The 26618-nt window shown below is 46.4% G+C and overlaps 1 protein-coding gene across 2 annotated transcripts; it reads right to left on the bottom strand.

Annotated features, from left to right (window-relative positions):
- Nucleotides 1-245: 245 nt before the first annotated feature.
- map1aa (microtubule-associated protein 1Aa) lies at nt 246-26618 on the bottom strand. Of its 2 annotated transcripts, XM_084682205.1 has the most exons (9): nt 26348-26618; nt 25277-25378; nt 8249-8331; nt 7868-8008; nt 6430-7716; nt 4459-6390; nt 957-4428; nt 558-784; nt 246-401 (listed from the first exon to the last, which is right to left on the bottom strand). In XM_084682205.1, exons 1-9 carry the CDS (start codon nt 26616-26618, stop codon nt 246-248), a joined length of 7671 nt encoding a protein of 2556 aa, XP_084538331.1. The 2 variants fall into 2 exon arrangements, with proteins under 2 accessions (XP_084538331.1, XP_084538332.1); XM_084682206.1 differs by having other exon boundaries at nt 957-6390; nt 26348-26597.

The raw sequence follows: 26618 nt of genomic DNA, 5'->3' as shown, positions 1-26618 counted from the left end.
AAAAAGCACCTTTAGAATACAAATGATAATAACAGCCAAGTGTGTTGCTGTTATGTGAGTAGTAAATAAACCTCTAGAAAAGATAGACTGGTAGCCAACTCGGTCTCAGCTTTAGCCCACTTGGTTGGCAAGCGATGGTGTCTAAAGCCAAGACAGATTAACATATCAGACTATAGAAAAGACAGATTTAAAAACAGACCCATATCAAACTAGGAAAGTGGTGAGGGAGGGAGGGAGGGAGGCGCTCAGAACTCGATTTTGCAGGCGGGGAAAGACTCGTCCTGCATGACCACAGTGCTGCTGGAGGCTAGGACCATGACGTTCAGCTCCTGCTGCCTCTGGTGGGTCTGCTGGTACCACTCCCGCGTCACGTCCGTGTCATGGGTGGGGATTAACGTCACCTGGGGGAGGGGGGGGGGGGGAGATGATTAGACAGAAGAAAGAGAGAATGGGAGTTGTCACCCGTACAGGAAAAAGGTCTTAAGAACAGATACATTGAGGCCGAGTGCTGACTCTGTGCTTATGTACTGCACTTCCCAGAGCAGTGGTGCGGTTACCTGCAGGTTGGATCCCCACTGGGACTTGCCCTCCAGCAGGGCATCCAGGACCCGCCGGCTGGGCTCCTCGCTGCCCGCGTCGTTCCCGCTCACCACGTAGTAGGCCGAGCGGATGCGCTTGAAGAACTCCTGGTCCACGTTTTTGGCGCTGCAGTGGTTTGGGATGTAGGCCAGGTCCACATAAATAGGAGGCCCGGGAGGAACCACAGAGCCTGACCTCTGAGAACCTGAGAGGAGAGGTACAGCGTTTACTCTCACACAGGGCTGGAATCCCCATCAAATACACAATACTCTACTTCCACTCTAAGATGATCTGTCTCTTTTTGGAAGAATTGTGCACGTTTTGGAATGGTATTAAGTTCTATTATGTTCTACATGTTTGTCCTGAGTCCTTCTTACCTGAACTGCTCTTCAGTCCGTTGGTCAGTCCCTTGCCAGGGGTGTAGCTGGAGCGGGACAGGTCGTCCTCCCTGGAGCCCTGTCCGTCTGACAGACGGGACATTCTGGAGCTCCGTTCTGCATCCTTCTTCTTGAGCGAGGTGCTGCGGGGAGACGCCGTCTTGCTCACCGGCATGGGGGACCTCTTACGCCTGGCCGGGGACGCCGACTTGGTCTTCCCTGAGGTCTTCCTCAGACCTTTGGGTTTGGGATCCTTCTTGAGAGGGCTCTCCGGGGCGCAGTTCAGGTCGTTGGCCAGGGAGTCCGGGTCCACCATGCACGCGTCGGGGTGGGGAGGGTGGGGGCGGGGGTCCATGAGGGGGGCAGGAGGCGGGTCCAGGCTGCGCCTAGCGGAGGAGTGGTGGCTGGAGGACTTATCCACAGGCAGGTACTCCGTGTCTTCGTCGGAGTCTTCGGCGGCGGACGGGCAGTCCTCGGTGCCAGGGGGCACGTCTGAGTCGGACTGAGAGGGGATAGACTCACTGATGGAGGTCGGGGGCGTGTCCTCTCCAGCCAGCCCCGGCGACATCCCCTCTGGGCGCTGCAGGGAGCTGCCCTGGGAGTGCTGGTGGGGCTGCTTGTGGGCCCTCCTCTTGACCGACAAGTCACACTCGTCTCCTTCCTGGGACTGGTCGCTCCTGCGGCCGTGCCCTTCGTCCTCGTCGTCGGTGGAGAGGTGATGCATGCTGGGATTGATAAAGGAGGGCGAGAGGTCTCCTTGGCGCATCCGGTGCTCATCGAAGGAGTAGCCAGGGGAGGTGGAGGAGCGGTAGGAGGAGGTGGCCCCCCTGTAGGAGTCGGCGGGGTGCTCCTGGTCACTGGCGTTGCCATCCGTGCCTCCTCTACTTGACTCCTCCGTGTAGAAGGGCGAGCGGAGCGAATGATCGGTGGACGAGAGGGAGAGAGGGCGGGCGGGGCGCTCCGGCTCCATCTCACACTCCTCCTCGAACTCATCCTCGTGCCGGTAGTGGGGGGGGGAGTCACCGGGGACCATCTTCTGCATCTCCCACTCGTAGGCGCTCCTCACCTTCCCCTGGGCCCCGCCACTGGCCGCTGCTCCTTGGGGGATGGGGGCGCTCATGCTTACCTCCGTAGGGCCATTGGAGGCATCGGGCTTGGTGGGTGGCAGAGAGGAGGGTGTGTGTGTGTATGAGGACCGCACGTCAGGGAGAGCACCCCCTGTCTTGCTGGAGGTGGAGGAGGTGGTGACCCCGGCTTTGTCTAAGAAAGACAGGTTAGCGGAGGGAGACTTCAGGTTTAGGTCACGCATGTAGCTTTCCTCATCCTCTTCTTCCTCACTGCTGTCAGACTCAAAGTAGTGTTTGCCGGAAGAGTCTGGGCGTGGTGAGGAGGTGACACCAAACATACCGGTGCTGATTGTCTCCTTGTCTTTACCTGCCTGTGAGGGCAGGGAGAAGGGCCCTGATGAGGCCCCCAGTCCAGCAGCAGCCTGCAGTTTGGACCCCTCAGCCCATTCAGGCTTATAGAAGCAGTCGGATTGTTTGTCCATCGCCGCTCCACCTGCAGAGGAAAAAGTCTCCTTCTTCTCGTCCACCGCGGTGGAGGACAGAGAAGTGAAGGGCTTGCCCTCCTCGAAGGGGCTGAGGGGGGAGAAGCGGGCCAAGCTGGATGTGGACTCAGCCGTGGTGGCGGTGGCGGTTGTCATCTGTTTCTCTGACACCTCCAGGTACTCGTCTTTCACCAAGCCTCCAGAGCTGGACATGGGAGAGTCCATTACCAGGGAGTGTTCATCTTTGAAGGAGGAATATTCGAAGAGAGTGGGGTCGGCCGTGGCGGGGGTCTCCAGGTCCTCTCCGAAAGGCCGGCTGGTGGACAGAGACCCAGACGTGGAGGAGGAGTAGCTGTAGGCGGAGGAAGAGGAGTACGCCGTCGTGGCGGTCGTGGTGTACTGGAACCCCGTGTCGCCTGCCTTCTTACTCAGAACATCCGGGGTTTTCTGTTTGTCGTAATCAACCTCCCGATCTCTGTCGCTCTGATAGTACTTGTCCTCTGTTGACTTGAGGGGGAAGTCATCTTTCCTTTCTTTGGACATGAAGGAGTCTTTGTCTGAATATGAGTAATCAAATCCAGATGAGAAGCCAGAGGTTCCTGTGGCACCTGCCTTAGAAGATACTCCACCGAGAGATGAGCAGTCATCTTTGCCCTTCTGGAAACTGTCCTCAGTTTTTGAGAATAAGCTAGAGCTGCTTTGGTAAGAAGCAGAGAATCCTGTTGCAGGAGGTTTAGCCAGACTGTTGTATCCATAGCCAGCCATTGAGATAATAAACTCCGGACCGCTGAAGTCTATCATTTCACCAAATGGACTCTTGACCTCTTTCTCTGATTTATCTTTGGTGCCTTTTTCCATGTCGTAGTCACTCATCACGGCTTCGTCGGAGTCCTCGTCCTCCTCTTCTTCATCTTCGTCTTCATCATCATCCACGTCATCATAGTCTTCTTCATCCCTGGCGGTTAGCTTGCGCATATCCACCTCCAGACCTGCTCCTTTGTTGTCATAGCTCGTCAAGGAGGGTTTGGCTGCAGCGGAAGATGTCACTGAGGAGAATCCAGAGGTGTATTTGTAGCCGTCGGTCTCCTCAGAATGGCCCTTCAGAGAGAAGGAATCTTTTTCCGCGGACAAACATGTGGACGAGGCCTCCGGCCTGTCAGCCATAGAAGGGAACCTACTCTCTCTGCTGTACTCGTACGGCTTGCTCTCCTTCTCATCCTTGCCCATCTTGTCTTGCTCATAAGCAGAGCCATGGGAAGACCCATGGTCCACAGAGCTGGCTCTGTTGTCATAAATGTCACTGTAAGAAAACGTTTTCCCATGAACGTAAGGCGTGTCCTGTCTCATGTCTCTCTCTCTGTCAGCGGAGCCTTTACCCTCGCTCTCTGGGCAGCCATAGAGACTGAAATGAACATTTTTTTCTGGTTCCTTGAATCCTACTTGGTCGGCTTTCCCCGCAGCGGTATCCTGTTTATAATCTTTAGAGACCATGTCACTTTGCGCTACAGACAAGGGTGTAGATACAACACCACTTGGGCGCACGTCGTCTTCATCTTCCTCCTCGTCATCCTCATCTGAGTACATGACCCTAGGTTGGGGTTTTTGGTCAGTCTTACCAGAGGACTGAGTCTTGTCTGTGGTCTTGGCCTGTGTGCTTTGCAATTCTTTCTCAAACATCTTCTCCTCTTTGGGAGACTTTGCTTCACAGGAATACTCTTCATCCAGGAAAAGACCCTCTTTCTGGTCCATCAGCCTAGCTTTCTCAGAGGGTTGGAGGTCCTTCTTCATGTAATAATCATCATCTTCTTCGTCAGATTCTTCAAATGTTGACCTGTCACCAGAAAGCCCCGTTTTGAAGGTGCCTTTGTCCGAGAAAGGAGGGGATTTCTGCGTCTCCATTTTAGATGGGTCCTTTTTGTCTTCCTTCTCTCCTGTTTTGAACCTGTCAGGAACCTTCTCCTCTGTGGGGGAGTAGCCACTGCTGGTGGGGAAGGACTGAGTGGGTGAGGCCAACTTCATGGTGCTGTCATCAGGGCTCAGGCATCGGTCATCGCTGTCCTGGATGGAGCTGGACTCAAACCCACTGGGAGGAGGGAAGAGAGGCTTCATTCCAGCTCCGCTCACTGACTCGTCTTTGGAGGAGAGAGCTTGTTTTCCTTTGTCTGCCTGGAAGAGAGGCAACTGGGTGGCAGACGCTGAGAAGGGAGAAGGAGAGAATGAGGCGGAGGGGGACTTCTCCTTCTCCTTGAGCAACAAGGAGGCTGCATGCTCATAGCCCTCCTGGAGTTTACCCAGGGGAATGTCCACATTGGGAGTCTGGTCCTCATCTTCCTCTTCCTCTTCTTCCTCCTCCTCGTGGAGCGGTTTGATCTTCGAGGCGGCCTCCGTATCATGAGCGATGGGCTGGCATTCCTCTGAAGGAGGAGACTTGAAGCACTTGTCCTCCTCCAGAGAGGATGTGGGGGAGATGGTGCCAGCGGAGTGCAGGTAGTCTTTCCCGTGGGTGGCCTCCGTGCGGGAGGGAACGCTGTTGACCGTGTCCAGGAAAAGAGAGCTCCGCCCCGTCTCCTCCGTCTGAGGGGCGGTCACGGATGCGATGGACTGGTCCTCGGCGACAGAGGTGGCAAACGACGACAGCTTGTCGTACTCGGTGATGGAGGTGGCCGAGGAGATGTGCTCCTCCTCCGCCAGGGGAGCAGCGATGACGTTGGGGTAGGCTGCCAGAACGCCGTCGTGGCTTCCCATGAAGCCTCTGGCTTTGACGTCTGCTGCGTCCGACATGGCGGAGGCCCTCATCTCCCTCACGCCGTGCATGGAGTCAAAGGAGCCCGGGACGTCCGGGACCGAGATGTCGTAGGTGCCCACGTCGTAGCGCAGGGGGGGTATCCTGTCCTCGGTCTCCTCGTGGATGTCCTCGTCAGAGATGGTCTGCTCCGTCTCAGAGTAGCCAGGGATGGTCTCGTCCTGGATGAAGGAGATGTGCTCTGAAGCAGAGGCCCCGGCTTGCCCTGCAGGGGTTCGGGTGGAGACGGGTTTCTGATCCGTTGGCTTGGAGTCCCACTCCTTCCCAGATTTCTCTTTTTTGGCGTCCTCCATTTTGTATTTCAGCTCGTCGTCATCCTCGGCTCCCTCCAAATCGGCCTTTTCGATCACGTCCCCATCCTCTTCGGAGCTGTCACTTTTCTTCGACCTCAGCCCCAAGCCCATCTTGGTGGAGTATTCGTCGTACTTCTTCTCCGGTTCAGCCTTTCCTTGAAGGTCATCTTTCTTCATCTCTGCTTTCTCACCCAGTTTGTCAGGGGTTTTAGACAGAGAGGACCTGGCCTCCGTATCTGTGGTTGCTTTCCCCACATCAGGCTTGGTGTCTGTGGATCCAGGCCGCACAGACTTGTCATTCTGCAGGGGCCCGCTCCCTTGCTTGGGGAGCTCATCCTGTTTCAGGGCTTCAAAGTCCTTGGTGAGATCCTCTGGAGAGGAGACCACGGACCTGTCTGCCGACGCTGTGGCTGCCTTTACAGGCTCTTTCTTTGGGACAGGCTTTTTCTCAGTTGCCTGTTCTTTTCCAGTCTTGTTCTTATCGGTCTTGGGCTTGGACTGTGTCTTGGCCTTGTGCAAGGTCTTTCGAACCTCAGGGGTCAGGGGCTTGAGGTCAGGCTTGGTGATTTTCCTCAGCTCTGGCTTCTTTTCCTCTTTTACTTTTGTCTCCTTTTTCTCTTCTTTCTTAACATTGCTGTCTTTCTTTACTTCTCGCTTTTCTTTCTTCACCTCCTTCTTCTCTTTGTCTTTCTTCTCATCCATTTTGGAGGGTTTTTCCTTAATTTGCTTCTTGACAGTTTTTTCCTTGGCCAGTTTTTTCTTCTCCTGTTTTGCTGCCTCGGGGACCACCTCACTGTTCTTCTGCTGTTCTGCTGCCTCGGGTGCCACCTCGCTGTTCTTCTGCTGTTTCGTGGCTTTTACACTGTCACTCTTCATCTTCTTTTCCTCCTTCTTTTCAACTTTGTTCTCCTTAGCAGAATCACTCTTGGTCTCGTTCTCGTCCTTCTTGCTGACTTTGGAGAGGGATTTGGGGGATTTGAGACTCTCCTTGCTGTCGGTTCTGGATTTCAGTTTAGTTTGCTTGATGATGGGGGGAGGAGCCCCAGAGGAGATGTCCTTCTGAGTGGCCACGGGGTAGCGCAGGAAGTCCAGGTGCTTCAGCTTCTCCAGCCCTTCCAAGATTTTGTTCTGTGGTGCGTTTCCCGGAAACAGAACCCTGACTATCTTCTCAGTGGGGCTGTGAGGAATCCACACTATAAGGGCTGTGACCGACGTCAAATAAGGTACAGAAATCTCCCCTTCTCTTCCATTAGACATCATAATGCCAGTCTTGGCCTTGCTGTTGCCAGCCCACTTCTGCATAAGAAACTGCATCTCTTTGCTCTCCTTCACTGGGTTCAGAACATACATGTCTAACTTCCCAACGCCCAGCTTGTGGAACAGTGTGATGGGTTCGATGGTGTTGCTGACCACCCTGAAGAGAGGCTCTGGCTTGATACCAAGCTTGTTTAGGTACTGCAGCGTGAGGGATGCCTCCTCGATGCTGCGCTTCACTTTCAGAGTGGACTCGGGCATCCGTAACTTCTCCGGAACGTTGAAGAACACCACGCCGAGCTCGGGGGAGATCAGGTTCTTCATCCAGTCCCCGTAGGTGTTTGACCCAGAGCCTTGACTCTGTTCCTCCTCCTGCTCGGCTATCTTCCTCTGGAACAGCCCGTTGATGCCAGGGAGGTTGTCCGCCCCGATGTGGGTTAGCAAGACCGAGTCAATCCTGTCCAGGTGTCGGACCAGCTTCCAGAAACAGGACCTACGTTCAGACCCCCCATCCACCAGGATGTTGAAGCCGTTGACGGCAAACAGAGCAGAGTCACCCCTGCCCCCGGGGAAGATGTAGCAGCAGGGCTTGGACAGCTTCAGGAAGCCCCCGGAGGTGGGCGGCTCCAGAAGGTCAAAGGGCGATGGGACATCCACCGTCTCAGAGACGTACTCGGTGAACTCTGTGACTCCCTCCATGTCTGGGAGCACGGGGTCAGGGTTCAGGCGGTAGTCCAGAAGGTTCTGGAGGTGCTGCTGCTCCTGGCTGTGCCCCAGGGAGCTCCAGCCTCCGTCACCCAGGCAGGAAACAGTTAGCTTGGGCCGCTGGTCTGTCAATACACCAGACAGGACTTCAGTCACCTGGAGAAGGAAGCATACATGTACCAGAGGGCTCAAGTTAAACTGGGTGATTAATGACGTCTTGAATAACCTCCAACCATAATTTCCTTAGCCCATCCTATATTACAGAAATTCAGATTACAGTAAGGGTTAGCCTGGTGGTTTTGCTTACTCGACGATCAGACAATATGTCAGAGAAGTGTTTCCAGGTGAAGGTTCCACCTTGTAGTAGGATGTCTCCTCCCTGCTCTGAGTTCTGTCCACTCAGCACCAGGAGTTTGTGTCCAGCACAGTCTGTGATCAGACAGCCGATCTACAGAGGAAACACACAGACACAACAACGGATGAAATCGAGCAGATTATAAACATGCAGCTCAATAGTCTTGGTAAAAATACTTTGTGACACAGAATATATTCTGTGCTTACGGAAAGCTAAATGGAACCCTTCTTTAAATGCTGTTCAACCAATGACCAGCTTATCATGACATTTTTATAAGTGCATGGAGAGAGTTCAGGTGAGGGCTCTCTGTTGTCTGGTGTGACTCATGCTTACCTCTGATGTTGTGGTCTCTTCTGATGGGTTCACTAACACCACTGTCTCAAGGACATCACTCTTATAACGAAGGATTCTCTGGCCTGGAGAGAGAAAAAACAGACCACACAGCACATTAATAAGGATGACAGATATTATTCAATGTTTAGTCATCTCTCTGATAGAATTGCTATGTTAAAAAAAATACAAAAGCAATAAACAGCATGATTTAAGAATAAAGGAAAAGGCTCAAATTATTATTTGAACACATTCATGTTTATGCTCATGAGCAGCCTGACATACAGTATGTTGCTGCATATTAGGCATTTAATATAGCATCAAATTGGAGAGGCCCTAAAACGTCTGATGCAGGAGATCCACAGTAGAACTGTTGTCTTTGGTTAATGCACTGTGATTGGTTGAATTAGACATGCCAATTAGCAAAAGAACAAAATGCCGGAGCTGTATGTAAACATATCCGAGAACAATTACTGATAATACAATGTTCTGTCCTCCAGCATGTGTCAGTTACAATGAGATTGACTGTATATCGCGTATGGGCTGTCTACACAGAGGCTCTCTGCTGCTCTCTAACTCTGCCATCTTAGCTTCAGCCTGGCTTTCACCGAAGCATCTCCATGAGCTTAATCCCAGGGTCGCTGTCTCTTTTAAACTACACCATCACAACATTAATAGCATAGCCTGAATCACAAACCCCATTGGCTGTTGCTATGGGGATGCTTATCTGGCGTTAGCTGCCGCTAGCTGAGTTACACTGACCCAGTCTTGGGTACGGCAGACGCATTGCAGCATTTCTGAGTGAGGGAGGGGAAAGGGACAGAGGGAGAGGAAAGAGGGAGAGCGCCTGTGCTGCATGAGAGAATGCATATAGCTCAACACAGGAAGGGGGAGGTGAGCAGCAACAGCATCACATAGCCAGCATACAGATGCTTCATCAGGGAAACTATATTTAGCATGAAATGGCTTATGGGCTCATATCCAAAACCAAGGACCCGAAAGGGGTTATCACAAGATTAGTTGTTTCCCTTCTTCTTTCTGCATTAGAGGAAAGGCGAGGGAATGCATGCCCAACAGAGCAGAAGAAGAGGAGGACATGTCCTGGTGTTCAGGGATTCAATGGAAGGGCACCAGAGGCATTGTAAATACTTTAACTAAGACCAGAGTTGCCCTTTCAAAATGAATTGGCCGGCCAAGGACTTCAAATTCTAAGATCATTCGCATACAAATGGCTGAAATTCGATCACGACCATGCGCTTTGTAAAGTAAACAAACCCTGGCCAAGTTTTGAGATGTATTCGTTGTTTAATTTTCACCTTATGGCCTGGAATAAGTTAACAGTTTGAATTTGCTCAGCTGCTGAGCAACTAAATAGAGTCAAATGTATTATTTTACCCCCAAGGAAGTGGCTGAATGTTGCGATAACTGCATTAGAGCAAAGGCCAATTCATGTTTTGGATGAATACACTTAAACACTGAGTAGGCAGAGAAACAGTATCAAGCCTGACATCTTAAATGAAGCATTGAGCAATGTTACTGTATCGAGAATGTCAATGAGACCAGAGGTCCCCTCTGATGATCACTGAAGGCTAATTGTCACAGCGACACGTTCAGTGCTATACATAGTACAGAGGCAGTTTGTCTGAATCAACAACGAGAGGCACCAGTTCCAAAATCACACCAAAGATTCATCACTGCCTTTTAATGAGGGCTTACAACAGCCTTCCTTGAGACAAACAGGGAGTTTCCAGCTGATTTCACTCTGGCTTTCGAGATAAGATAGAGCAAGGTAAGTAAGCTGGCCAGGGTAAACAAATTAATTCATGTTTTGAGGTATTTCTCTACACTTAGTGTGATGAGTTTGTCCTTGGTTCTTCATGTCAGGTGATTCATCAGCTGGAGTAGTGTCCTGGGCAGCTGAGAGTATCCTTCTGCATTTGAACTACAACAATGACATTCTCCAGGCATGCCTTTCACTGTGACCTTCATCCAGTACGGTTCGCTACAGAGAATCCTAGAGAAGACAACATCACCATCTCTGCTGTGTTTCCTGCTGCTGACACTGCCTATGAAGACAAAGAGCAAGAGATGACCAAGGACTCTGAACCTGATCTGAATTCCATTGGATGGCAGTTTAAGTGCAAGCCACTGGACAGAATGTTAAGTTGATACTTTCAAATGTATTTATTCTTTGTCCTCTAAAGTAGGAACTGTAGTACACAAAAAAGACTACATCTATACATTGATCTATACAGAGATTAAAACATTTCGCCCAAGAGACCAATCATTTGTTTCCACTTCTATAATTCCTTTTTACATGTCATTATCACATCAAAAGAGAATCTCTAGTTTATCCTCCTGTGTACCCACACAACCATCTGTTTAGTGTACCTCTTCATAGCCAAATCTAATCAGGCAAGAGTTGCATCTTACAAGTTGTGTACTTGTACTCTTTCTGTAAAGGGAAAGCAAAATGCATCAATATAAAAAAGAAAACAGTTGATGCAATTTGAGGCGCTGTCAATCAGTACCATCTCCTTGGGGTCATTTTACTGCGAGCCAGCTGCCAGCACACACAGCATCACTGCTGTGTGATTATGAGGCATGCTAGTGTGGACCTGTGTGTCTCTCTCTGACTGGGAACACTGGGGTGACTTTTGCTTCACCAAACCCTCCTGCGTCTAGACTGCTGACCCTCGTGCTTCTTTCTTTCTTGTTGTTCACCTACTGTGTCGTTCAACTCTGGACATGGCCGCTGGTTCCAAGATGGCAGACTACCACACTCATAGTGGGTCTACACCACAGGCCTAAGCTTCTTCCTCATAGAGCAGCTAATTCCCCACTAGTGTATACACTGTGTGTGTCACAGAGAGCAAGAGAGAGACTAGTCATGAAACTAAAGCCCACAAGTATAACATCTAACACCACTGCAATGACTACAGTTTTGTCCAGAGACAATCATGAGAATCATGAGAATTTTGCTGTGATGTCATAGTAAAAGCTTGTTGCAACGCACGTCCTTGTTTTACTGTCAGCACCATGGACAGCTGCTGCTTCTAGAATACATTCTTTTTGCAACACTATCTTATAAAATTCAAATGTAACAAGCACTAGCTATCTGAAAACACCTTCACTTTACACACTCTATTCTTTATTTCCTTTTACATGAGTCTAAAGAATGTGATGAACTTTCAAGTTGAATACCTCCCTTAAACTTCCTTTCCTCTCCTCTTGTCAGTACTCTTCCACACACTACTGTCAACCATGCTCTACCTGTCCACAACAGACATCCAGTGTCTCACCTCCACACTTTCACAATGTTTGTTGAAAGATTGCTGGCCACTTTAAAAGCACTTATATCACTCAACCTCCTGACACAGTTTAAGTGAAAGAGACATCTGGAGCAACAATCAACAGCCAAGCAAAATATCCATGACCTGTACCAACAGAACATCAAATCTCACTGTATCAGGTTCATATACTGCAGGTAACACTGCAAACCGCAGCAAAAAATATCCCCGGACATTGATATAGAAACAGGGATGGGATGGAGGACAGAGGGTGACTTCAGGCACAGGAGGTGACAGAAATCTGGTGGAAGTCAGCAGGTGAGGGGCTGAGCTGAGAGGATTCTGATTCAGTACTGGGGGGGAGTAGAAAATGTGAGCGAGAGAGAGAGAGAGAGAGAGAGAGAGAGAGAGAGAGAGAGAGAGAGAGAGAGAGAGAACATATGGAGCCGGGATACACTTAATAAAGGAGTTAGAAAGACCACAAATACCATTGAGGATGCTATGAGAGTAATCTCTCCTCAGTAAAGATCACTGGAGGGACACATAGATGTTGGATGTTTATGTTCAAACACTAAAGGAAGAGCTGGAGGTTATGGTCCTGTGTGGTGTCCAGGGCTGCTTTGCTGCTGCTGTCAGCTGTTTATTATCAACTTGATGTTTCATTGCAGGTAATATATAGTAGCCTGAGTCAGGAAACAAAGTAGTGAACATGTTCATCCTCCCTGGTGTATAGCTTGTTTGACTACTGGAAGATAATAGCCTATTTTGTCTGTGAATTATATAGAATCAGTGTTGAATGTAACATTTTAATCAAGACTGATCAAGTCAATTCTCTAACAAATCAGATGAATCACAGGTCAGGCAGAAGCCATTTTGTGACTAAGCATCTAGTAAAGAGAAGAAAACGGGGAACATTGTGTTGCCAAGACAACTGCATCATTTAGGCTAATAGCACAAGTGGAATAATGGAATACACTTGAACATGTATAAGAGAGATGACAAAGTGAGATGGAGTGAAGAAGGCAGAAGGAGGAGTCAACTGCAGCACTCTGCAAAGCGTTGTGGGAAGGGAGAAGAGAGTGCATGGATCTGTCATGCTCGACACGTTCAAGGTACAGGAAGCCCCGGGGTAATGGGCAGTTATGGAGACTTCCTGCTTGGACACCTGGCAGGATGAGAGGGCTTTTCTGGCCATTTATCACTGGCACCTGAGGCAACGAGAGATGTCACTGGCCTGGGGAGATGGTCTCTGTGTGTGTGTGCGTGTGTGTGTGTGTGCCCGTGTGTGTGTGTGTGTGTGCGTGCGTGTGCGTGCAGAAAAACTAGACTATGTCCCATATTTGTCACTGACTCCACAGGGCATGGTGCTCCTTCTAATCTAACCCTGCCAAACCACACTCTCCTCTACAGAGCAGGCAGGGTTAACACTGCGTGTGGTCAACAGTCCTTTTATATAATGTTTATATAACTAACAATGAAATATTAAAAAAATGAAATGGTGGATTATCAAACAGTCATCATCTTTCTTAAGTGGTTCTGGCATAGTAAGCTCATGATTTTAGTGTTCCTGGCATATCCCAGGATGGAGTTCTCTCATCGAGGAGACTGCCGGCTTAACGTGGAGTACAAGTTAAATCAAGGCTCTTCTCTGCTTAATCAGTGTGACCAGCATCCTCGTCAATCAGCCTGTCACAACAACGGGACGCTGCCAAGAGGAGGCTGGACCTTAGCTAAGACACCATACCATCAACGAATAGAGCACCTGCACCAGAAATTCTGCTAGAGTGTTAATGAATTACTGTCCTATAAAATGGTACCATAACATGTCATGCAAACCAATGGTCTTTACCCCCAAGCTGAACTTTCACTGCTGTCATGCATCCCAATAATAAGGATCACAAACTGGAGTGTAGTCTATCATGCCCATGAGGTTTTCCTGTGATTCCTTTGTAACATTATCATAAATACATGGGTGGGGGATGGCAAAGGGAGGAGACGGGCTTGGAAAAACTATTTGCTACTATACTAACATAACTACATAAATGACAACAACCATGAACATGGTCACGGTTCATGGTGGGCAACAATCACACCTTCCAACTGAGTATGGACTGTAGGGGATTAATAACACAATCACCAGTGTTCTATGAAGACAGGGATATACATCACAACGTATTTGTCGACTACCATGGCATGGTTTAAATGGGCTGATACCTGTGAAAGATTTGGGGTGGCAGCTTCCCTCAGGGATTAAGAAAATACAGCAGACTCAGTAGCCCTCGATGTGGCATGTACAACACTGTGATGTCACAAGGTTAAGGCAAGGTTAAGAGTCCAATGCAAGAATACCCTACACTGTATACAGTAGATAAAACAAGGCCGTCAAATACCAGCTTGATGAGAAGACCGGAATAATACTTCTCCATAAAAATCAGTTTACGCTGGTGATGTGTTTAAACACACACAGACCTGGGCTAGTACCCTTATCACACTAGCCTGGGAGCTGTAGTTTACCTATTTCTGTTGGTTGAGTGATTCTAACCGAAGAGCAGACAGTTGGAGCTCAAGGGGAAGCCAGGCGTGCTAACACACATCTCTGCCACGGGGTGCAACACCCTTTGCTGCTGAGGATCCCTGAAGCCCCTGCTCCACCCCATCCAATATAACTGAGCTCAGCATAAGGTCTCACACGCCCTGCAGACAATCATGAACTGAGGTGATGGAGACTCACAAGATACTGTCTAGGGAAACAGCAAAGGGCACGAGAGCAAGAGCGTTCACATCCAAGGATTTCTTGTTTTTTTTTCTGCTTATTAAAAAAGGGTCAATACTATTCATATCAGTAAACAGAAGAGTCTTATACTCTCTCACTCTAAGGTTGATCTCTGCTTTGAACATGCTCCATATAGACACCAGTCCAGTATATCTTTGTAGTCTATAGATGTCCTCAATGTGCACATTATTGCTGTAATCAACTGGATTTTCAACGATCCTTGCTTAGCAAAGAGGGCACTTAACATCAATGTAACTGTACATCACTGTACATCATGATCATTAAAGACTTCAAGGAGAATATTACGATTGAGAGCTTGCCAAGAGTAATAAACCAACCAGTTAGGATGAGTCTCACGCCCTGCTTAGAGATCGCTGTTTTGGAGCTCTATGTATGAACACTGACCCACTGTCTGAATTACACAGATAATTTTAAGGGCTCTTATGTGGGATTCAAATGAAACCCACAGGCTCATGAACATGACTGACTGTCATTTCCTTTGCAGGCTGCTCTCTGGAGGCCCTGTGGGTCAGAGTATAGATAGGAACATAAACAATGTGTAACAACTCATGTTTCATAAAACGATAGTGTTACTATCATCAAGGAGACAGAGCCAGACTAGACCAGCGGTCATTGCTTGCTCTGTCCCCTTCACTGTCTGCACGGTGCAGTTTGCAAAGTGTGGCCTTTAAAGGCTGCTCAAAGGCATCTCAAAGGTAACTTAAATAATTATGAATGTGCTGATGTGTCAGCACTGGCATGATAAAATATTCCATAATTTGTTCAATGTGCTGATCCTGGATTACAATGCTTTAGAAAATTGCGCTGGATGTTAAATCTCAGCTGTTGCATACAGGTCAGAAGATGAGCTCAGTTCTAAGTTAAAAATTAGGTCACCTTATTCCTCTCGACCGAATTAAGACGCGGCGCTAGATCCATAAAATATAATCGAAAATGTATCGTTTAGCCTACATTACTGAGTTCTATAGGATATCGATAACTGAGAATTGGTTGTATGCCAGATGTGGATGTGTCAAATTGACTCACACGTTCACGTTTTTTGGACACTTGAAAACATTAAGTAACCGGTGTTGGTTAATAAATGGTTAAATCCTGACAATTGTAATGCATCCTAATGAAATGTAATCTCTTCACATTAGAAACTGCACCAGATAAAGGCAAGATCATTGTGACTAAACAAATAGAGTAGACTATCCACAGAAAGCACCTGTTTAATGATCAAAAATCCAAATACTGCATCGACCAGCTCTAAATAAAAACAAAACCAAGGCATTTTAATGTTTGCATATGCTACAGTGCACATGATGGATGGTCTGTTATCATTTTGCAAGCGGAACATATTTGAAGCAATCCCTCCAAGGGGGTATAGAATAAACAATCAGATGCGTAATATGTCATATTATCGAGCCAAAATAAATCTTCGATAGACCTACCTTCAGTACTCTGAGATGGGCGCACGGCACGAATGTCTACCAGGCGAGAGAAGCAGTTCGGTACGAATGTTCGACGGACTCGCTTGAAGTGGGAGGGGCTCGAGGTTGAGAAAAGAAACGAGTCGGTGGATGGAAGGATATTCACGGGGAAGAGAGGGCAAAACGATGTCGGTGTTGGTGGTGTACGGCCTTCAAAAGGGGGCAGTAAGGATTGGCCGTCAGGTTAAAAATATGCAAATATGTAACCCTGTTTGTACATTGAGATCTGACCCAAAAGCTTGTAGGTCTAGCCTACGAATAGTATAGAAAAATCTCTGCTACAGATTTCAATATCTGAGACTAGTGGAATAAAATCCAACATTACTAAATGTAGGCCTCTGAAGTTCCAACGGGAAAATACACGTAGTTCTATTTATTTTAAAAACTCAAGCTAATAACTCAACTTTTACTTAGCCTAATTAATTAATTAATTTGAACAAATAATGATGTAATAGCTGAGCAACTGATTGTGACTTACACAAGCACATGAGAAGTCTTTGATTTCTTTCACAAGAACTTTCAAAATCGCATTAGGATGGAGAAATCTTATGAATTCTATGTTTTATATCCTGTGTGCTCAACATTTGGAGTGAATCCTTCTGTAGATGGTGTGTGCATGTGTGTGTGTGTTGTGTGTGTGGGGGGACTTTTCAAACAGCTGTGATTCAACCAGCAGCTGCAGGGTGGGACAGCTACACACTGAAATAGACTGGGAGTCCTAAGTACTGCCAAAACCAATATTGGATTGGTTGCCCCAACAACCAACATTTCATTTTGAGAGAGAGACAGATCATTTAGAGAAGGAGAGAGAGAGAGATGAAAAGACAGAGAGAGAGAGAGAGAGAGATACTATGGGACAAAGAACTTTTGTTAAAGCAGGTAGGTGGTTGATATTTTGAGTGCTGTCTCATGTATCACATAATAAAATAAAATCCTGTCTAGACATACAATCCTCCACACAACGTCTCTGTTTTTATTAGATTATTGTGTTATAGATTTTTGCCACCATAAAAATAGTGTTCACATTTGACACATATGAGCTGTCATTACTTACCTAAAACACATCTGTCTTACTGTAGATATCATTTAGATTCAATACAGAAATACATCTATAAACTCATCAATATTGGTCAGTTAAGAGTTGGAACAGATATTATCATTCAACAAACTGTATCTGAAAACTTCAGAAATAATCACCTATCCGCAAAGGAAGCTACATAATACATTATCTAACAATACCACCATCCTTGGCTGGCACAGCAGTACAGACTCATCTTATAGTATAGGAGTTATAGTCAGCTCTAAATCTCTGACAACGGATTGAAGTAGAAATTAGACTGCCCGCCTGCCACACCCTTCCTCCAGACAAGCTGTTACTTCACTCCCTGAGTTATCTCTGCTATTCTAGCCCTCCCCTCCTTTCTCCTCCTCTCTCCTCCTCTTCGGCATCTCTCCATCCGCATAGCCTGCAGCTGGTCAAGGTCACATGACCGGCCAGTGTTGGTAATGTGTTTTTATAGAGGCTGAAGCATGAAACACTCTTTCTTTGCCATGTTGGTGAAACTGCTAGGTTACAGTGAGATGATTAGGCTTCAAAATGATGATTCTCTAATCCTTTTGCACTGTGAAATGTGTGTGAACACTACATATTATTGTCTCTCTGGATAGTCTTACCACATGGAATCTAAGAAGATTGTGTGTTTGAGCATGTGCAGGTGTCATGTGCATGTGTTTGTGTGCATGTGTGTAACTTTGTGTGAGTATGTGTGTTTGTGTACATGTTTGTGTATCTCTGTGGGTGTCAGTATATGTGTGCATGTGTATCTGTGTGTGTTTGCACATGTGTGTGTGTATCTCCGTGTGTGTATATGTGTGTGTGTGGCCTGGCCCAACCCATAGATCAAACGGACCCCAGCAGCCAGCCTGCAGACCTTCCCTGCAGACAGACGACCCTCATGTGCTCACTGCAGAGAACCTGAGGTCCAGATCAATAACCTGCTCTGAATTATTAATCAGCAGTTAGAATGCACGGCACAGTCTTAAAAAACCCTACCTGCCATGGTGCTGCCACTAGAGCTGGGGAGTCACAGCTAGAGGCGTGGCATGTGTTTGTAGTTTTAATCCTTTGTGATGGGGGATATGCTGAGGACTCAGAAACAGTGTGCTGTATGTAATCCTTTTAATGACCCTAACAATGTTTTCACTGATGTGATGTCCACACATACTACTGCAAAACATGTCTTTGGTTAAAAAAAGAATAGCTTTAGACTTGATCACAATTGAACTATATGCAGAGATGCACACTGTAGACCAAACTGTGGGAATTGACATGCATAACAATTGTACAGGCAGTCTGTCTGGTCAGTAGAGAACCAACAGAGGAGGGGAGGAGCTTTTCTAAATAATGCATTTATTCTACCAGAAAACATGCTTTGCTGACACTACACTACTGTGTTACTGTACACTCATGAAGCATCTCATTCCATCACTTGGTAAATATTGTCTGCGGTCGCATTTTTTCCTCCCGCTAGTGTTCCCGAGTACGTGTGGCGACTACAGTTGTAACAAGTGTATGAGTTCCCATGCACGTGGGCGTGGGCAAGTTCATATGTGTGTGCACGTGCCATGCCTTTTTTCTGGGCTTCCAGCTACCCTGAAAGCCTCTGCTCTGCGGCATCCATCACTCATCTCCCCAGCCTGTCACATTCACCCTGTTTTAATGTCTGTCATGCCTCATGGACACCAAGTCAGCATGTATGTCTCGTGGTTTGTATGTGTGTGCCTACAGTATATTCGTGGTGTTGGGAGCATACGTCATGTGGGAGTGCCCTCTACAAGGTGGTTACTCGCTTATTTCCTGGACAATGGATGGATGGATGGACTGAAGGATGGACAGATGTTAGATGGATGGAAGTATAGATGCCACAGTAGAGAAGTGTATGTCCTGTGAGTATCAGTGCCCACCATTACCTTCAATCCCCCAGAGCTGCTGAGATGATGTGGGGTTCCAAGTTGTCCTTTGTGTAGATGCCATTAGTCTGTGGCACAGCACTGTTGAGTTTTAATTAATTGAACGGTGTGGGCGACAGCTGTGTGCACGGAGATCATTTCATGACCCTCCTCTCCCCCTCCTCTCCCCCTCCTCTCCCCTGGGTCTGAAAGTGATCTTTCATGTTGCGGATTGTCCCTGAGCTCCATCAGTCAGTCTGTGGAAATGAAACCCCCATTAACCAGCTCTGTAGAACGATACGCCCACTGAGACACTGACAGTCCACTAATGGACAGACAGATGGACAGTTTGATTGAGTATCTGTGGATGTCAAAAGTGTACATTTCATAATGATGTGATGATGTTGTCTCTGTCACTGTGCAGCAGTTGGTATAGGATCTGAAAAAAGGTAGGTTTTAAATGACCTTATGAACTCAAGCGTAATTAGTCAGTGGTTCGACAGTTGTCTCAGGTCTGTTACTCCACAGTGGTTGTCAGTGTGTCACACTGCAGCAGCTCTCTACACTTATCCCTGCTGAGACATCATTGACTAAACTGTCAGAGTTACCCTGACCTGTGTTTGTGTGTGCGCATGTGAGTGTGTATGAGTGAGTGAGTGAGTTTGTGGTTACACTAAATACAGAGAGGCAGAGGAAAAGAACAATCCGATCTTCTAGAAAGGAGGATATTGGCTCACTTTCAGGGCGTAAGTCCAAGTCCACTAGCTAACTACCTATCCCTCCATAGTCTACTAGCTAACTACCTATCCCTCCATAGTCTACTAGATAACTACCTGTCCCTCCACAGTCTGATAGCTCTATATTGTAAAGGTATGGACACTATGTTCTGAGAGAGTTATTATGACCTGGATTTAAATCCATCCTAAACCTCTGGGGTTAGCCGGCTATTTCCATCCCACACACAATCTTCATGAAGACTCTCCACATTATGTAACACCAGAACAACTGAAACAGCCCCATAAAACATTACAGATCATTCTAAAAACTCATAAATAAATTATGTGGTCAGATTTCAACCAAGTAAAACATTGTCTCCCCATGAGAGCTCCCTGCAAACCACTGTGGATGTCTGTCAAAGATATACAGTAATTGTTCAACAGTGACAGTACATTGTTCTCATCTAGAGATTCAGATTGCAGACTGAAGCCTTTCTGTTTCTGAGACACATGTCCGCCATGATGACTGTGCACTCCTTTAGTGGCTGAGCATCAGTATTCCAGGCAGAGACGAGGGAGGGGGAGCATGGCGGCTTATACCCACCACTCCTGCAAACACCTTGCAGGCACAGAGCAGACATGTTCTTGGAAAGCAGACACACTGCCCCAGGGGCTGGACTGAATGAAAATGATTTTAATTTCTTCAATATCTGATAATGAACTAGCTGAATTGCCTACAAAATGTACACGGATCCAGACTATCCAAACATTCCCAGCCATGTAAACACATAAGAGGCACAGAGTCACTGAAAGGTAAACTGTGAGCTCTGAATGCCAATTGATATCTATTTATTGGAACCTGGCAGTTTCTAGACTCTCCCTAGACAAGCCACTCATCTCTTACGTCTCTCTTTCTCTCTCTCTCCCTCTCTGCTGTTCTCTCACTCTCCCTGCAGGCTCCTGCTAGAAACACAGTCTGCCAATCTGCCCAGGCCAAATGTGTTTATTAACAGGATGATGCTCACTGAAGGAATCATATGCTAAGAGGGGGAGTCGTAAGTTATGCGACTGAACTACATGATATTTACAGTACAACATACTGCTATAAAGCTAAATATAGAGCAATCTAAAGTGAGAAATTAACCTCATAATCCTTTAACGTTGATCTGAAGATTGTATCTTTTACGTAATCGGAGGGTAAAAACGGTCACGGCCAGAGGACAGTTTTGATCTGAGGGCAGCATCACCTCCCAAGGGTTATTTTTACTGTGTGTGATCAATGTATCTGCTGTGACCTTTCTATGCCAAAGAGAATACCCATCACCCTAATTCTCCCCTTCCCACCAGGCTGTCTGACGGCTGGGCTGTGAAATGAGGTGCTTGCTGTATGCCTGATGGAGACTCAGTCAAGCTTGCACACAATACAAAAACCAATACATCATAAAACAGAATACCTTTCAGGCACAGTAAATCACTACGGAGGTTAGAAATGTATTTCTAGATGAAACAACCACCCATTTATTAGCGTCCCCCACAATGCTGCAGTTTATAAAATGAACTAGATCCAAATAGCAGATCAAGTTTGCAATCCATCCTTTCTATAACATCTCTATCTTGATCTTCTCCTCTAAAACCACTGTAAAGATATCGATTCATCTTTCAGGTTGCTCACATTCGCTCAAGCCACTGGTGAGACCGACTCTTCCGAGGTAGTCACCGTAGTAACATGGCCTTAGGGAAACGTCAGTCACAAAGCAAGTCATGTGACTAATTGATTTTTCCCCACCCATCTTTTATAATCTCTTTCTGCCGTTCCAATTGATCCAAAAGACAGTTAACTGACGATGGACATAATATTTTTCTCTTCCATTTTCTCTGTTTTTTCTTTTACAGAAATGAATGTTGTTTTTTTCAGTTGTTTTACAGCCACTTTCTGTTTAGGCAGCTAGAATGATTATCTTATCTAAACCAGTTTGGCTTTTGCCGTTTGCTCTGTTGTGTCTTGATGTAGGCCTGTTTGAAGAACTGACTGCAGGCCAGCTGTGCAGGCCGTTTGAACCTGCTGGCCTTTCAGATCCACTCACTATTAGAAGATCTGTAGGTCGCCAATAGAGGCTTGGTGTGGTTGCTAAGTGATTTAGAATGCATTGGCACAGGTCTATTTAATAATTATTCCCGTCTTTTCCTACATTCACCCATTCTTCTCTTTCACCCACAAGATAGCTTCTGCCCACTTCCCTTATGGACACTTAGCAATGCCTCCTTCTTTCATGAAAGTTCTCAGTCTCCAGGGATGTAGCTTTCAGACTCTTCATCCTCCAGGCTCATTCCACATACCTCACAAGTTAACTCAGGACTGAAGCCTCCTTTGAGGCTATGAGCATCTTGATGGAGAGTGATTACATCAGCAGTCAAAATAAACAAATGCTTAATAGCAAAAAAGGAAAATAAAGAAACTTTTCGCAGCAAAAAGACAGCAATGACTGCATTATAAACCATTGCACGCAAGGGGAATGATAATATTTGTGAAAGCTATAAGCTGACAGGCAGACATGTACATCCCTGTGCTGCCCCCACTGACAATCTAAGGCAAATGAGATTGGAACATAAACCTGAGTAGACTTGCTGTTGTTCCCCAGTGATGCAGCAGGAGTTATGTTATTGAAATGTTCTGGATATAAGCCTGAAGAAGGCAGTGTTTTATGTAATCTACCAGGGCAAACACACTTCAGTCCACATCAGTGGTGTCCTGCCTGCCTGGGTAGCATGCCGAAGGAACGCACCAAAGATTGATGTCACAAAAAGAGCATTTTCTCACAGGAAATACAGTAGGGCAATACATTTGCATTAAAAAATAATTTCCTTCATATTTAATTGAACCTCTTGCATGAGCTTAGGCCTCAGATTGATCTATTTCTCTACTGCAGATCTCTTGATTGTGGTGCATGTGTCAGCATTACAGTTGTGAACAACAGAAAGATTAAGCAGTAACTGCAGAAACTGAAGTGATGCCTTATTCAGGGGTTGTCATGAAGGGTGTCACACCCTTCCAGGCACAGTGCAGAAATATGAAGCTGGAGCCAAGGCTGGGCTGAGACAGTGGAACGCTCCAGACAGCCAGCTCTGTGTGACTGATACAGATTTCAGCAGCCTTTAGCAGCACGTAGAAAGCGCTTGCTGTGCTTTGATGAAGCTTTATTCACCCTGAACTCACTTCAGGGGTAGGAGAAGGGGAGGAGTGCGGTGGAAAAGGGAGAGAGAAAGGAGGGAGTTATGAAAGACGAGGGGGGGGTGAAGTTGAGAGTTGAGGGAAAGAAAGGGATGGAGGTGGGAAGTGGGAAAATAGAGGTGGGAAGATGGTGTTGAATATAATTGTTAACTGCATGGAAGGAATAATTAGAGGACTGATGTTTTATTCATGAGGAGGGAAAATAGCTGTGAAACAGAGGAACAGCGAGAAAGAGAGAGACAGAGTGAGAGAGAGAGAGAGAGAGAGAGTGAGAGAGAGAGAGAGAGAGAGAGAGAGAGAGAGAGAGAGAGAGAGAAGAGAGAGAGTGAGAGAGAGAGAGAGAAAGAGAGAGAGAGAGAGAGAGAGAGAGAGTGAGAGAGAGAAGAGAGAGAGTGAGAGAGAGAATATGACAGACAGGCGGACAGATAGATATATAGACAGATAGACAAATAGACAGATAGAGACATAGATAGATAGACACGGTCTAGGCAGGAGACTAGGTTGTAGGACTTGATGTCCTATACTGCAGTTGTGTGTGTGTGCTTCCTTGTCCAATTGATTGGGATTGTCAGAGAGCAACCTGATGTGAAATTATGCAGGATGGTGAGATCAAACAGTTGCATGCAAATTTTGAGCTGTCAGACATGACATTGAGTCTGGCACGCAGATAGAGGATATCACTGTTTAAATACATTTTCCAAGGATCTGCCTCCCTCTTTTTTTGCCCATTCCAAACGATCCCCTTCTCATACTCTGATTAAAATGAAAAAGATGTATGTCTCTTGCTGTGGGCAGATTCTCCAATCAGAGCCTTGAGTCTTACTGAGCCTATGACTACTGTAAACCCATCATCCTAACTTGATAAAGGAAAACTGCCTCCAGTAACTCTTTCCCTCTGCCATATCCCAAGGTCTTCTTGAAGACCATGTTTTCAGGGGTGATGCAAGGTGTTATCCAACATTTTCCTCTCGTGCTTGGATTGCTGCCTCTTTCCTAGCTGTATATACTGTACCACACACCAACACTGGTTCAGTGTAAAACATGTGGGTGGTTGTGTGGAAGAAATTTAGATATCCTGTGTGCTTACATTATTCACTAATCAAGAGAACTAGTCATTGGATACTAGTTAGTATGTTCTCATGTAAGCTTGCTATTAATAAGAGTAGATTGTGTCTATGTGTCAGGGTTAATAGATGTTTGAGATCAGGAGAAAGTACTGGCTAAATGGTCCTTGTCATGACTACAAGGAGAGCTCCAACTATGAACTCTGTAGTTTGAGTGGTCATGTGTTGGGAGCTGTTAATCTCTTCCTCTGAGACTGTTGTAACGTCATTACTGCCTGACTGTCACTATCTATGTTTACATTCTTGTGCCCAATAAAAGATGGTCCTCCGGCCTTCAGAGCGGAGAGAGACTTGTTTGAGACCTTAGCCTGGTGTTGTGTTGTCATTTATTGTCAGAGGTCTGGTTTTCTCTCCCAATCTGCCGATTGATAAATACTTATTAAAATCCAGAACTCAACTGAACTTAGTCACGTTTATGAAGAGACAGACAAAACACTTTCTTCATCAGTTGTAGAGACATCAAGATTAATTGTGCTTCATTCAGTTTGACACTTTATCGTAATGGACTGGGAGTGGTGATGATCATTACTGACTGAAATGCAACAGATGCTGACAATGAACATACATTCCGTACTATTCTTACAGATGAACAGGCGTACCATAACAAACTAAATACCTCAGACCTGGTCAGTGGTTGGTTACAGTGGATGAAGATATCTGCTTTGGAGTGTGAAGCATCATACATCTGTCCTATAACAGCCAAATGGAGACACACACCTGGCTGTGTGTCTTCCAGACATTAACATGGGATCATGGGCTCCAGTCTCTCACCAGAGAGACAGATCACTTTCTCACCCAGGAGGCTGTGTTTACTCTCACATTAGAGCCATTGATCCAGAGTGTCATACAGCTGAGATATGAGAGCTGGATCGATAGAGTCCATATCAGCCCAACAGCAGACCCCTCCCAGGTGCCCTTGTCTGCCCGGTCTACAGGGACTCTGGGCCAGGAACTGACAGCACCAGAGCATTCTGGGAGACCGGACATGTCTTTGTGAGAATCAGAAAGCCTCGCCCTAAGACAGTCAGATCCCCAGTGTGACAGTATGTCCTTCAGCAGTGTCGGCTGGAAGCACACTGGACAAAAGACGTCAATAAGACGCTAGCAAGCTGCTGTCCGGTAATTTAAAAAAAAGCTACCCTACTGACATACAGTTTCTTGAAATAGTTATTTTATCACCTCCTACTTGCCCTAATGTGATTGCAAAAACATGATAAATTAATTTAATGAAGTTAAATTCAGTTCCAGTGCTGGGACATTTATAGCACTGGGACAATCTTGTGACTCTTTTCACCAAGTGTGAGGCAAAAGTAAACTGCTTATCTAGTCCATGCGAGGACCTTGTAAACGCACAAAATCCCAACAAATGAGTGAAATAAGATGCACTGGAAATTACCGCAGATTAAATTGGTCCTTCAACAGTTTTTCTGTGACATGATTCCGGGGTTTGAACTAACCTGTGATCACTGAGGAGAACTGGGCCGAGTGTCGAGTCTCAAAGAGATGCAGCTCCCTATTAAGGTTGCAGACACTCAGGTCAATGTTCCACGAACACAGTCCTAAAAACACACATATTACAATTGCAATAAATCAGCTTTAGTAATGGATTTTCAGGTGGTTCGGGTGGCATAATCACAACAGTAATATGATAATTATGTAATCAATATCCTGGTTATATGGCCGTGCATACTTAGATCTCATCAATCACAGTCCCTGTTATTGTCATTTATCTGGTGTATTAGCACATCCTGTAGCTAGTTCATGGATGTTGACATGTGGTTTTCCTATTTTCTGATTCTAAAGATACATTTGGCTGCCACTGAAGCTATCAGCTTGTGATGCTAGCAGGTTGTTATCAAATAATCATCTGGCTGATGAATGAGGCCTCCTAAGCTGTCATCATCATCAACTATGGGAGATCCAACTGTGAGTTTGTAAAGAATTGTTCCGACCTTTAATATTATGAAATGTGCAACGTCCCCTTTATATACATTTGAATGTGTTACATTAATATTTGTTTATTCCCTTCAGCTGATTGCATGTTGGAGTAGGAGGTAAATGACTACATTCATAAATAAACATCAGGATCATAATAAATTGGGGTGAATATGCCCCCACACCACCTTGTTGCCATAGTGAAGCTATTACTATCTTTGTTGACATTTATCCGACAACAACATCCATCAAAGTCTCGGAACAAGAGGCATTGGTGCTGTGCCTAGTTTTGCTGTCTGGGCTGCTCCTATTCACTTGGGTGCTTTTGCCCTGATGTTAAGATGAGCTGCACTGTATGAATTCTAGGGAACAGATGTAAGCACTTTAGAACTGTTGCAGTCTGGTGCAGTGTCCTTCATCATCAAACAGCTCCATCCAGCCATTACATATGGGCCCACTAATTTGGAAAATAAATGAACGTCAAATTATCTTGTCTGAAACAACCCAAAATATTATTATTTTGTACATTGAAAAACCCCTATGAACTTTTACATTGCCAACACAACTTATTTCAAGGGACTTTTAACACTCACCTTGCTTAATCTGTTCTCGGGCAGACTCAAGGTGGTGACTGGTTGAGATTTCTCCGATCACTAATAACATGCGATACTTTCCGTTGTGAAACAGTGGTCCGCTGTGATTCTGAACGTCAGGCTGCCGCTGCTCCGTCGACTCTCCTCCGGTTTCAGAGAGCGCTGCTGCTGCGGCTTCTACTGAGACAGGGATTTCCATGGTTACAGTGCCACTAGTGGCCGCTGAGACCTTTTCCATCTCCATGACAACTGCATCCGGGAGAAGCACCAT

Source organism: Hypomesus nipponensis, chromosome 19 (assembly GCF_054491055.1).
Source record: "Hypomesus nipponensis isolate SF chromosome 19, ASM5449105v1, whole genome shotgun sequence".
NCBI lineage: Eukaryota > Metazoa > Chordata > Actinopteri > Osmeriformes > Osmeridae > Hypomesus > Hypomesus nipponensis.
The sequence above is the reverse complement of the archived record's forward strand: the minus strand, read 5'-3'. Positions and strand labels throughout refer to the sequence as shown.